At 39.8% G+C, this 13,634-nt stretch overlaps 1 protein-coding gene across 2 annotated transcripts in view; it reads left to right on the top strand.

Moving 5' to 3' along the window:
• The window catches only part of ATP10B (ATPase phospholipid transporting 10B (putative)), a 605,931-nt gene that overhangs the window by 503,388 nt on the left and 88,909 nt on the right, over positions 1–13,634 (top strand). The window contains exon 1 of one of the 2 annotated variants that reach the window (XM_069763783.1): positions 288–902. The exons of the other annotated variant lie outside the window; for it this stretch is intronic. Coding sequence (XP_069619884.1) covers positions 496–902 — 407 coding nt within the window. The 5' untranslated portion in view covers positions 288–495. Of the gene's footprint in view, positions 1–287; positions 903–13,634 lie in introns of those variants that run through there. 2 annotated transcript variants of the gene reach the window in all.

Here is a 13,634-nt window from a genome sequence, read left to right as displayed (position 1 = left end):
CAATATTCTGTTCAGCCAGTAAAGACTTCATCGACTTCCTTATTGTGGTCACTGTATGCAAGCACAAGGCGCGCTGCCATCCCATTGTCTCAAGTAGTCACACAGCTCATTTTACTTAGCAGGCCAGGCAGGTGAGCAGTTCATCACCGAGATTAAAGGAGGCCGGCTGTAGGACCCAGAGGTAGCCGTCCTGCCCCAGGAATAACTGGTTTATAGTGTGACACACAAGTAGCTGCTGTGACGTCTGCAATCAACAGGTGTACTTTGAAAGAAGGAGAGAAGGAAAGAGTCTGCTGGAGTTCACCGCACATGAAGGACCTTCTCCGACATCTTGGGATTTTGCTGTACAATTCCTACTCCAAATAAGCCAAGGACCTCAGGATTACCAATTCTAGGGCAATATGACGAGCAGGGATTTTGCTTCCTTTCCTGGTCTATGAAGACATTGAGAAAAGTTCTACTTTTCTTCCCAAGTTTACTTCTACATGCAGAACAATGTCTTCGATCACCGCCGACATCTGGGAGAGAGTTATCCGGGGAAGACGGAAAAAGGACGATGGCATACGATTTATCAAATCCAACCTGCTCTTTGAAGGTTTGAATTGGAAGGAGAATCCCAACAGTATTTACCAGACTAATAAAATTAAGACCACCAAGTATACATTCCTTTCTTTCCTTCCCAAGAACCTTTTTGAACAATTCCATCGCTTTGCTAATATGTACTTCGTATTACTGGCAGCACTTAATTTTGTACCAGTGGTCAACGCCTTTCAACCTGCTATAGCCATTATTCCGATATGTATTATCCTGGCTATTACCGCAATTAAGGATGTATGGGAGGACTTCAGGAGATACAAGTCAGACAAGGAGATTAATAACATGCTGTGCATGGTGTACTGCAGGTAATTATACACTGATAAAGGCTTACTTTTATATTTGCACATATTTTTCCCCATACGGTGATGATATTTCAATATGGTTGTAGTCTGATTAATATTTTACAATTGTACCATTGTATGATAGGCCATACGTTTTTTGGGCTGAAATATGTCCTGTTGTAATTATTGGAGGGCGTACATAAAGGACAACCTTCTGAGATCCTTTTTGGGTGGCACCTGACACCACTACGCTCGTTACCAACCTTGTCCCCATTGTCACCTATCGGGGTATGTTAACAGAAAGTGTTTGTAGAGGATTTCATGGCAAAAATCCAAAGCTACTAAACTATCAAAGGTCTACATTTGGATTTTACCTATTTAATGGGGCAAATCAAATTGCGGCTGTGGCCATAAGAATGGCAACATGGATCAAACAATAGCAATCCGTTCGTCAGGGCATTTCATTTAGATTTCAGCTCGCCTAAATCAACTCTGCGGAACAGAACCCATGTCTCCAGTAACGAACCACTTTTTCTATGATGGTGCTCATAATTAGGAAATGGGGATGAGACCAACTTGAACTAATCCAGATCTTTAAAGAAATGCCAAAGCCGCATTATTGTTTGTGTCACTGAGATGAATGCTCAGATTCCTCAAGTCCAATGTTCCTTATTGGTTAGGTTATCGTGGGTGTGAAATTTAAAGGAAGTTGTCGAGGATCGATAATGTATAGTGTTACCATATGTTAAATAATACATGGTACGCTTTCTAGCTGGCATGGTCATAGGTTTCACTGATACCCACTATGGCCCAAGGTCTAGTGTGGCTTAAGATATGTTCTATTAGTTTCCTAGAATGGGCGAGGGCCTGAAATGATGTTTAATGGTATCTTGACTAATATTTTATCATTTTTGATCAGTTGGAGATGTTTTATGGTTTGATTCCTCTGCTCTTGTAGAAAAGCTTTTGCTAAATGACACATTTAACAAATTCATGAAGCTGTACGAGTCATAGTAGTTTGTCCGGTAACTGCACCGTCTGGTTTATTTGACGCTTCATCATAAACTATTAGAAATATTTCAGGTATTTCAAGTACACTTATAAGTAATCCTCAGCAAAGAACCTTGGTGTTTATGACAATGTAATGTCCTAACGCAGGCAGAGGTTGTGCGCAGTTGTAGACCAGATGTGGTTCTACATATAATCGTAACATTAATTGGCTGATCACAGATGGTCACCAAACATCAACATTTTAACATTTGTGTTATCATCCGAATGCCTAGACCGCCCCGTGACTCTATAGAACCAAGCAGAGCATCCTATGGTGATCAAAGCTCAGTATCACTATAGTACGGGCAATGAAATGCGTCACTGGTACTGCTATAATGGGAACCTGTCGCCTCCAGAAACAATATTTGCCCCAGATATAGTGATAACCTGCAGGTAGATGGGGTTTAAATCATGTGGAGCAGTGGCCGCAAAGAAAAAATGGAATTATAGCCTAAACCCACTTGCTTACAGTCATTGGGACGGTGCAGGGGACTATTAGTAACTGCTCACTATACATTGATCGCAGCTTTAATCACTGCCCGGCACATTAATTGACAGCCTGCTGTGCAGTGTGTGTGTGTGTGAGGTTAAAATTTATTTTACTCCCTTCAGCTGCTGCACCAGTAATGCTACATTCCCACGTGAGTTTGTGACCCTGCGTAATTGTGAGGAAAAATGCAAGTAACCTATGTTATTTAATGGGTGCATCAAAAATTCACCAAAAAGCTAATTATGGGAACGCAGCCTAAGACAGCCAGACATTATTAAAATCTCAATTACCTGCTGATCACTCCCATTTCAGAAGTTATACAGCGTTTCTTGATGTGAAATATTCACTTTAAAATGGGCTGCCTGAGCATATAATATTGATGACCTTCGAATAGGTAATATTAGATTGGTGGGGGTCTGACACCTGGCTTCTTGTAAATTCTGTTAGTCTTTGGAGCATCCCAACAGGACAATTTGTACAACACATGATTAAGTCAATATAATGTGCAAAAATTGGTGCTATTTATTTACAAAAACATGCGTCAACGTAACATTTACGGTACTCGATCTGATGTCAACCATAAATACATACGGTGTCTGTGATGGATTGTTATGACTCACCTTCTAGACTGTAGGAATATGATTGACCCAGTTGATTACTGACTAGTGTCTCATCCTTGGTTATCAGTTCTCTGAGGAAGTTTACAGAATGCTCTTACAGTATGTTTTCTATAAGATCATGCGTGTTTGGACTTAACGGGGTTTACCAGGACTGGTGCTGGGAAATAAATCCACCACAAATCTGATATTGATAACCCATCCTAAGGATCAGGTCATTCACAAGTCCTGGAAAACCCCTGCACATGTGTGACCACATTTACTATATAGTGTTCAGTTGACCACATCTAGTGTATAGTGTTAGGCTGCCGTCACACTAGCAGTATTTGGTCAGTATTTTACATCAGTATTTGTAAGCCAAAACCAGTAGTGGAAGAAATAGAGGAAAAGTATAACAGAAACATATGCACCACTTCTGTATTTATCAATCACTCCTGGTTTTTTATGTAAAATACTGACCAAATACTGCTAGTGTGACGGCAGCCTTAGGTTGACCACATCTAGTATATAGTTTTCGGTTGACCACATCTAGTATACAGTGTTCGGTTGACCACATCTAATATATAGTGTTCGGTTAACAACATCTAGTATATAGTGTTCGGTTTACCACATCTAGTATATAGTGTTCGGTTGACCACATCTAGTATACAGTGTTCGGTTGACCACATCTAATATATAGTGTTCGGTTGACAACACCTAGTATATAGTGTTCGGTTTACCACATCTAGTATATAGTGTTCGGTTTACCACATCTAATATATAGTGTTCGGTTGACCACATCTAGTATACAGTGTTCGGTTGACCACATCTACTATATAGTGTTCGGTTGACCACATCTAGTATATAGTTTTCGGTTGACCACATCTACTACATAGTGTTCGGTTGATATAGTGTTCGGTTGACCACATCTACTATATAGTGTTTGTTTGACCACATCTAGTATACATGTTCGATTGACCATATGTACTATATAGTGTTCGGTTGACCACATCTAGTATATAGTGTTCGGTTGACCACATCTACTATAGTGTTCGGTTGACCACATCTACTATATAGTGTTTGGTTGACCACATCTAGTATACATGTTCGATTGATCATATGTACTATATAGTGTTCGGTTGACCACATCTACTATATAGTGTTCGGTTGACCACATCGACTATATAGTGTTGGGTTGACCACATCCACTGTATAGTATTCGGTTGACCACATCTAGTACAGTACATAATAGTATATAATATAATAGTATGTTTATGCCCAACTGCAAGCCTCTGGAGGATCCTACATCTTGAGGTTTGTGGGACTCTAGAGGCACCAGCAACTTTAAATACCTGTTTGCTGCTTTGTAATGGTATTTTAGCAGTTGCTCTCTTAGGCTATAGTCACATGTCCTATAATCATCTGTTTGAAAAATATCCAGCAAGAATCGGTTATCTTGGCAGGAGAAAAAAGTTATGCAGACATAACTTTTTTGTCTGGTTAAAAAACTGATTGCAACTGGATCCGTTTTTATAACGGATCCGTTTTTATAACAGATCCGTTAAATAGCCATCCGTTTTTCTTCCATTTGAAACTGATCTGTTTTTTGCTTACTGGATCAGTTTCAAATGAATTATTACTTGACAGTTCATATGCCCAGCAGTCATCTGTTTAAAACTGATTCAGTAAGCAAAAAGCGGATCTGTTTCAAATGTAAGAAAAACAGATGGCTATTTAATGAATATGTTTTCTATAGACTTCAATATTGTAAAAACTGATCCAGTTGCAATCGCTTTTTTTATCAAGTCAAAAAAGTTGTGTTTGGACAACTTTTTTGTCCTAAGATAAATTCTTGCTGCTGGATCAGTTTCAAACAGATGATTACAGGACATGTGAACATAGCCTTATTCCGATGATTTTGTCTGGCAGAAATATTCCCCATTATGCCTTTTTCTGCACTAACCCATTTGTGCTGTGTGTCAACCACAAATCTCTTCACAGTACTATGATCACTCTTAAAGCACTACTCTATTGTTTTTTCTTTTTTTCATTGCATCGTTGGAGTGGTGCTTTAAATGTAATTCCCCTGCCAATGTTTTGTACTCATCTGCCGTGGCCTTCATCATTTTCCAGAGTGTCTCGTTTTGGCTCTCATAGACTTACATTAAGGTCCTGTGACATAACTTCTGACTTCCGGCCAATCATAAGTAGAGATGAGCGTATATATTCGACTCCCTCCTTATTCGTCAAGCTATTGCACTTACCGAACAAGCTGCTGTTCCGAGCCACTGCTGCATGTGTCGCAGCTGTGTGACAGCAAATAATACAAAACCCGGCACTCAACTTTGTGGTGTGAAGAAACGAAAGATTTATTATCCCAAATCAGAAAACGTTTCGGTCCCATAGTTAGACCTTCATCAGTAACGTTTACTGGGACAATGTATAGATTCAAGTGGCTATATGGCCTGCCCGGAGGTTGCTACCAATATAGTATTGGATATCCAGAGAGAAAAGTTACAGCCTATATAGGTGCTATCATTGTGGCGTCCACCGCTGAATAGCAGGTCTTGAATCTATACATTGTCCTAGTAAACGTTACTGATGAAGGTCCAACTGTGGGACCGAAACGTTTTCTGATTTGGGATAATAAATCTTTCATTTCTTCACACCACAAAGTTGACTGTCGGGTTTTGTATTATTTGCTGATTACGGTTTGGGAACCTACCTGTGCACCTCATACTGTTGTGCACACGTTTTTCTAACAATGCAGCTGTGTGACAGGCACAGCACATGCATGAAGAGCCTGTTTGTTGGAGGGAGCCAAAAATATTCGCTCATCTCTAGTCATAACTCACAAGCACAAGATTGCTCCACAGGACCGTAAAAGTTGAATCCGCCGGAAGGGGAATATAATGGGGACAAGGGGCTTACATTTAAAGTTCTACTCTAGCGCTGAAAAAAAAGAACACTGGAGTGGTGCATTAGGTATTCGTGAAATATCTGATGATGTTATACCTTATCCTAGGCATTGTACTCTTTGGTGCTTTTCGGCAGCAGAAACCACCTTTTTATTTCCCATTGCTTGACAAACACAGGCAATCCCCGCATGTTTTTTGGCTGTCTAACAGCTGCAAAACATGCGGGAGGTGGGCTCAAACATCTCTCTCAAGCCCTACGTACTCTGTACATACTTGAGCACCCTCGGCATACTCAAGTAACAAGCACTTGAGCTCATGATTACTGCTTAATAATGTGGATCATTCTTCTTAAATAGTTTTCTTTTAATTGGACTCACCTAGTGTTTGAGATTGATTTCAGCGATCAAAGGAGCCCTGAGACACAATACCCTCCATGCGTTAATTTGAAAAACAAAAAATGACATCTTTATAACACTTAAATCAAATTTGTTTAATAATTTGGAAGTTTTGGAGCGTTAGGTTGACCACGTCTAGTATATAGTGTTAGGTTGACCACATCTAGTCTGTAGCGTTCAGTTGACCATGTCAAGTATATAGAATTCTGTTGCCTGCATCAAAATATTTGTGCAATGAGTGCACACATCATGGAGCATAGTCTGGCAGCACATGGTGAGAGTTATAATTCAACGATATCTGGTGACTCGTATCTGAATGCTATTATGCGCGGAAGTATGTGCAAACGTAATAATCACCCTGAACAATATTATCCTTACAGACACTCTACAATTACACTGAGAGCGTGCTATTAATATGCACGTTTTGTAAGTGGAATAGGAAATGACCCAGGCAAATGATCATCAAATATAATAGTTGGTAATTGCTCATTCATTTGTTTCTCTGTAGATTTGGAGTATTGTCATCCTGGTAGCTTCATTGTTGGGTGAACATGTCATATGAATGAATGTCTGAATTACTGCAGTGCCACTAAGGCATCTATGCATTATCAACTTGATTTCTCTGTAATTTAGCTCTGATCTGTTTCTGCTCCATTGCTCAAAAAAAAATTTTGTTCATTTTTGTAGAGGAGCCAGCTTAGAAGGCGGGCGTCTTGTTGTGAGGTGCATGTTAAAATTAGAAAAAAAAAATTCCTATAGGGCAAATAACTTACTGGTAGGTAGTTGCTGCGATTCTCTTGCTTCCTTTGACCTCATTTAACAGAGCAGCTCTTTCTCTTCTGTTCTGCTCTCTTGACAGGGCATTACTGCTGATGTCATGCTGATTGACAGACAACCTCTTGCAGTTATGCAGTGAAAGCCAGTTGTCAATCATCATGATGTTGGCAATGACACCCTATTGACAGGGAAGACTGGAAGAAAACTGCTTTGCTGATGTGAGGTCACAGGAAGCAAATGAATCGCCATCAGGTGCGCTCCATACTGCGCCGGAAGGGATCGTTGCAGGCCAGAACAAGCAGGTAGATATCAACGACCTGCTGGAAAGTTCTTAGACCCATAGGAAAAATAAGTCCTAGATAACCCCTTCAATTTTCATGGAAAACCCTCTAAGCATTGCATCACTTTTAAAAAAAAATGCAAGTGCGTCTTATTTTTCTTTTCAACCCAAATCAAGGGTTCCATTGTAATAGGTTAGTAAGAGTCCATCAGTGTTGATGCCTGGGGGTTCAGATGGGTCTATAGATTAGCTGTAGTCATGATCTCCTATACACAAAACTTTTAGGAAAATCATAAGTTAAGAAGTAAAAAAAAAACAAAAAAAAACAAATATACAAGTCCATATATTGTGGTTTCGACATCCTTGCTGAGCTTCTACAGTCTCTGTTCGAAAACAGATTAGCCATATTAATTAACCCCGACAACCCCTTTAATCATAATTAAAATAAGACTACATATAAATCATTAGGACGCTGTTTACTAATGTTTATCAGTGTTGATTTACAGCTTCATTAATACATAATTATAGATATAAGCCCTCAAGGTCTGTGTTCAAGTCTGAAAATAAAATCATTAGTTTTTACCAGCTGCACTTAAACATATAATGTTGATAAATGCAGAAAAACGAGGCCGTTTACTGAGAAAATGATCAGGAAAAATAAATAGGAAATTTGATAAGAACCTTCGAGCTCTTTCTCCCGTCTCACACGCAAGTGTTTGTGTTACATTCGACAGGTTAGGTATTATTATACTCGGTAGAGAACAACCCATTTCTCAAGACTCTCCCCTTCGCTTTTACTACGCTCTATAACATGATTAGTGGGAATTACAGCTAATGATATTGCCATGATGTGAAATTAAGGGGGATTTCTGCTCACCCAAGCTACCTATGTGTTATTAGGGCGGCTTTATGTAGTATTGTATGTGCTGTCGAAATATACTATTAACTGCTGTGTATGGGAACAGCTTGTCTGTTATGAGTTTTTAGGCTTTTTACAGCTCTACGTTACACATCTACTGTATATCCACAAATTGGTAGTAGAAAATATTTAATATATAAATTACTGTTTTATTTCATCTATTCCCCTTTTTTATTTTGAAACTGTATTTAGGAGCTTTATTTCTAATACCGTTTGCTAATTCAGTCATATTAGAGGACGCGATCGTTCTAAACTCTAGATAAACTTTCCCACATCGGTTCTAATTCTATAGGATATTAGTTATGTATGTCTATTGAAACTGTTCTGAAGAAAGTGTGCAAATAAAATTTTGATTATTTCCAATTTTTGACTGGTAAATTATGGAGGGTAGTAGGGAGGCTTTACCCCCTTCAAGACGCAGCCCTATTTCGTTTTTGCATTTTCGTTTTTTGCTCCTCTCCTTCCAGGAGCCATAACTTTTTTTATTTTTCCGTCAATATGGCCATGTGAGGGCTTATTTTTTGCGGGACAAGTTTTACTTTTGAAAGACACCATTGGTTTTACCATGTCTTGTACTAGAAAACAGGAAAAAAATTCCAAGTGTGGTGAAATTGCAAAAAAAAGTGCAATCCCACACTTGTTTTTTGTTTTCCTTTTTTGCTAGATTCACTAAATGCTAAAAGGGACCTATTTTGATTCTCCAGGTCATTACGAGTTCATAGACACCAAACATGTCTAGGTTATTTTTTATCTAAGTGGTGAAAAAAAATTCCAAACTTTGCTAAAAAAAAAAAAAATGGCTCAGTGCCAGAGCCCACATCAAAGGGAGGGTGTCTATTACTATTATGCCTGATGTCGGAAAGGGGTTTAAGGCATTCTAAACTCTAAGAAAACATTCCAATATTGATTCTAATTCTATAGGATATTAATTATGCATGTCTCCTGAAACTATTCTGAAGAAATTAGGCAAATAAAACTACTGATTATTTCCAATTTTTGACAGGTAAATTGTGGAGGGTAGAGGGGGGACTTTAATGGGGTTGGTGGCCTTGGGGTACAAGCTTGCAGTCACTCTATGTAACTGGGGATTTTTGACTCCTCACAGTGAGCGCTCTGTGAGAATTAACTGGTCCCGGGAGTAGGCGGTCATGTGAGACTTGTGAATGCTTTCGGCCACATTCCAACTAGATGTGGCTGGCCTCGTTCAATTCACTTGCATTGAGCGAGGCCGCGCTTTTATAGTCGGCTTGTGACCACATGTAAACTAATCACATACTTACGGTCACATGACTACCTATACGAGAGAATCCTGACATTGTGAATCCTGACATTGTGAACTCTGCAGGCTGTGAGGATTTACAAGTTTACAGTCACGTAGATTTACTACAGACTTGTACCCAAAGGCCGAACAACCACTTTAATTCACAAGATAAACATTTGGCCAAAGTGGAGGATTTTGACCATTTCCGCCAACCTTTCTTTAGAAGTTATACCATTGTATGAAAGCAACTGTCAAGAAATGAGTGTATCGCTTAATGCACTTTTGGTCCATGATCCAGGTCTATGCTGACTGGCTGTGGAAAGGAGCAGGAGCTCTACTAATTTTCTTACCCGATTCCAGGCTCGGCTTCATATGCCAGGTTGATTAGACGTAACCGAACCCAGAAGCTCTGTTACTTTGCGTAGGCCCTCTACATGGCCAGAGAGCACTGACTTGTGGGGTTGAGCGAAACGTTCCACTTATTTCTACTACTGTCGACTTTGGATATCCTGACGATGAGCTGTTATTGCAATGAAATACCATGTATAAAATAAATAAATCTCCAAAAACTAGATCTGTTCTTTATTAGCAGCTCTAGACAATGGCTAAAAGAGAAGCATTCTGAATGGGGCACCCCGCTCTGTTGTCCATATGGAGTAATAGAACATTTTGAAGAAGTTACCTCAACAAGTTCCCTTTTTTTTAGAATTTTTCCATATACAGTGTACTTGTAAACGGAAAGGTTAAGTCCAAGATAAGTAAAGAAATATATTTACCAAGTTGCGTAACTTTTTACGTCTTAATGTGAACTGTAAAGTCATCGTCAAAGGTGAACACGTATCCTTTCCGAGGCTCAGTCAGGATGGGTCTGATACAGATACATAAGGTCCCAGAACAGCGAAGCCTGGAATAAGGAGCTTTTGTCCAACGAAAACAAGAGACCTTTTATATCTAGAGACAAAGTTCAAGAGAAGTTAAAAAACCTTCTAAATTACCCTAACATTAGACCAGTTCTGAAATTAAAGTACCGGTAACTATAGACGTAAACTTATTTAAAAAAAAAATTTTTTTAATTAAGAATATTTTAATCAGTTTTTTAAATTTAGGAATTAAAATTAAAAAAAACAAACTGATTCACAAAAGAGTGCAGACTCCTAAAATATGAAGAAGAATGCATCAGCTGTGAAATGCATACAGTTTCTAGGAGAGCGCCGCTCATTCATGTCCCTATTGATAATCCTTCTTATGATGACATGAATATCCATGCTAAACACTCTTAATAAAAAAGCCAGGATTAGCCTACAATGCGTTCTTAAAGGTAAAACGCCTCCGAGTAAGGAATCCATCAGCACAGGGCAAATCTATAAATGATGAGTTGGGATTAGTATTCCTTCAGCCATAACAATTTACAAATCTGCTCATAAACACAAGTACAAACAATTAGGCTATAGTGGACTCTTTCAAGGAAAAGTGCGTTTACAGAAAACAGCCCCTAGGGTTCTTGTTTGAGTACAGTACAGCAAGTGTTTTGTGTGTTAGTTTATATGTGTATATATCACTTACGGTATCTACATTTTATGTTATTTATGTATATTTTACTACGTTTGCTTTCGATCCTGAAGTCTGTCTATGGGTATGTGCACATTTACAGCAGATTTTTCTGCACCAAAAACCAGAGTATTGGCAGAAAAAAATGCACGTAAAATACGTGAATTTTCATGCGTTTTTACGTGCGATTTTACTTACGTTCATTTGAATGGGTGACAAAAGCTATGAAAACACTAAAATAATTGACATGCTACAGATGTGAAAAAACTATTTGATAGTTGAAATCTGCAAGGAAAAAATAAGCCGCATGTTCATGTGATTTCTGAAATCTCATTTACTTTGCTGGTACTGTAAAGTTTCAGCATTTTTTACTTGGAGGTAAAAACACAGTGTGTGAGCAAGCCCCTATCTCTGTCTATCTACCTATACAAAAAATAGTGGAAATGCACCGAAAGATAGTGATTTTGGGTGCAGGGATTCCCAACATTGTGCAATGGAAAAAGTGGACTTAAGTCTGCTAATTAAAGTCCACTTTTTCATTTGCAGAATGTATTTTTCTTACACCTGTCTATCCAGACACAGGCTCATGTGCTCTTGTTGCCAGTAAGACACCATTTTTTTCCATGGAATTTGCTATTGTGCCGTAGGTTGGGGGAATGCAACCTGTGTCCTGCACCTATTCCTGCACTTTTTCTTTGTTCTGCTTCACAATATATTTTTGGCTATCTATCGCTCTAAACTATAATTTATGTATGAGGTTGACCGATATATCACATATAATAATAAACCTAATTCTCCAAAGTAAAGAGTTAATTGCAAGACCTAATTTCACTGCTGTCGTTATCTTAACCAAAAAAACTACAGTGTACCCTATTACCTGGGGAGAACTTGTCTCCTCGCTGACACCCAGCAATAAATCAAAACTATCATGGCCAGGTTTCTGAACACAGGACATAAATCACATCTGAAAACCCTTGTAGATCTACACATAGCACCTGCCAATGCTTTGAGTATCACACAATGGATTGACATCTTAATAAAAACCAAAGAGAGTATGTTGATTTATGTGTGTGTGTGTATATATATATATATATATATATATATATATATATATATATATATAACAACATCCTTCAGCATGACTAGTTTGGCAGTGGGTTGGTAATGGTCTGGGGTGGCATTTCTTTGGAGGGCCGCACAGCCCTCCATGTGCTCGCCATGAATATATACTCTGCTCAAAAAAAATTAAGGGAACACTAAAATCCCACATCCTAGATATCACTGAATGGAATATTCCAGTTGTAAATCTTTATTCATTACATAGTGGAATGTGTTGAGAACAATAAAACCTAACAATTATCAATGTAAATCACAACTAATATCCCACAGAGGTCTGGAGTTTGAATGATGCTCAAAATCAAAGTGGAAAGTGAAGTTACAGGATGATGCAACTTCAGTGGAAATGCCTCAAGACAAGAAAATGATGCTCAGTAGTGTGTGTGGCCTCCACGTGCCTGTATGACCTCCCTACAATGCATGGGCATGCACCAGATGAGACGGTGCATGCTCCTGAGTGATCTTCTCCCAGACCTGTACTAAAGCATCCGCCAACTCCTGGAAAGTCTGTGGTGCAATGTGATGTTGGTGGATGGTGTGAGACATGATGTTCCAGATGTGTTCAATCAGATTCAGGTCTGGGGAACGGGCGAGCTAGTCCATAGCTTCAATGCCTTCATCTTGCAGAAACTGCTGCCACACTCCAGCCACATGAGGTCTGGCATTGTCCTGCATTAGGAGGAACCCAGGGCCAACCGCATCAGCACATGGTCTCACAAGGATCTCATCTCGGTACCTAATGGTAGTCAGGCTACCTCTGCTGAGCACATGGAGGGCTGTGCGGTCCTCCAAAGAAATGCCACCTCACACCATTACTGACCCACTGCCAGACCGGTCATGCTGAAGGATGTTGCAGGCAGCAGATCGCTCTCCACAGTGTCTCCAGACTCGCTATCACGTTTGTCACATGTGCTCAGTGTAAACCTGCTTTCATCTGTGAAGAGCACAGGGCGCCAGTGGTGAATTTGCCAATCCTGGTGTTCTGTGGCAAATGCCAAGCGTCCTGCACGGTGTTGGGCTGTGAGCACAACCCCCATCTGTGGACGTCGGCCACTCAGACCATCCTCATGGAGTCGGTTTCTAACTGTGCAGACACATGCATATTTGTGGTCTGCTGGAGGTCATTTTCCAGGGCTCCGGCAGTGCTCCTTCTGTTCCTCCTTGCACAAAGGCTGAGGTAGCGGTCCTGCTGCTGGGTTGTTGCCCTTCTACGGCCAACTCCTGGTGTACTGGCCTGTCTTCTGGTAGCATCTCCAGCCTCTGGACACTACGCTTACAGACAACACAAACCTTGCCACAACTCACATTGATGTGCCATCCTGGATGAGCTGCACTACCTGAGCCACTTGTGTGGGTTGTAGAGTCCGTCTCCTGGCACCACGAGTGTGAAAGCACAACCAACACTC

The sequence above is a fragment of the Ranitomeya imitator genome, chromosome 4, assembly GCF_032444005.1.
Source record: "Ranitomeya imitator isolate aRanImi1 chromosome 4, aRanImi1.pri, whole genome shotgun sequence".
Lineage (NCBI taxonomy): Eukaryota > Metazoa > Chordata > Amphibia > Anura > Dendrobatidae > Ranitomeya > Ranitomeya imitator.
Note: the sequence above shows the minus strand (reverse complement) of the source record. Positions and strands in the feature narration are given on the sequence as shown.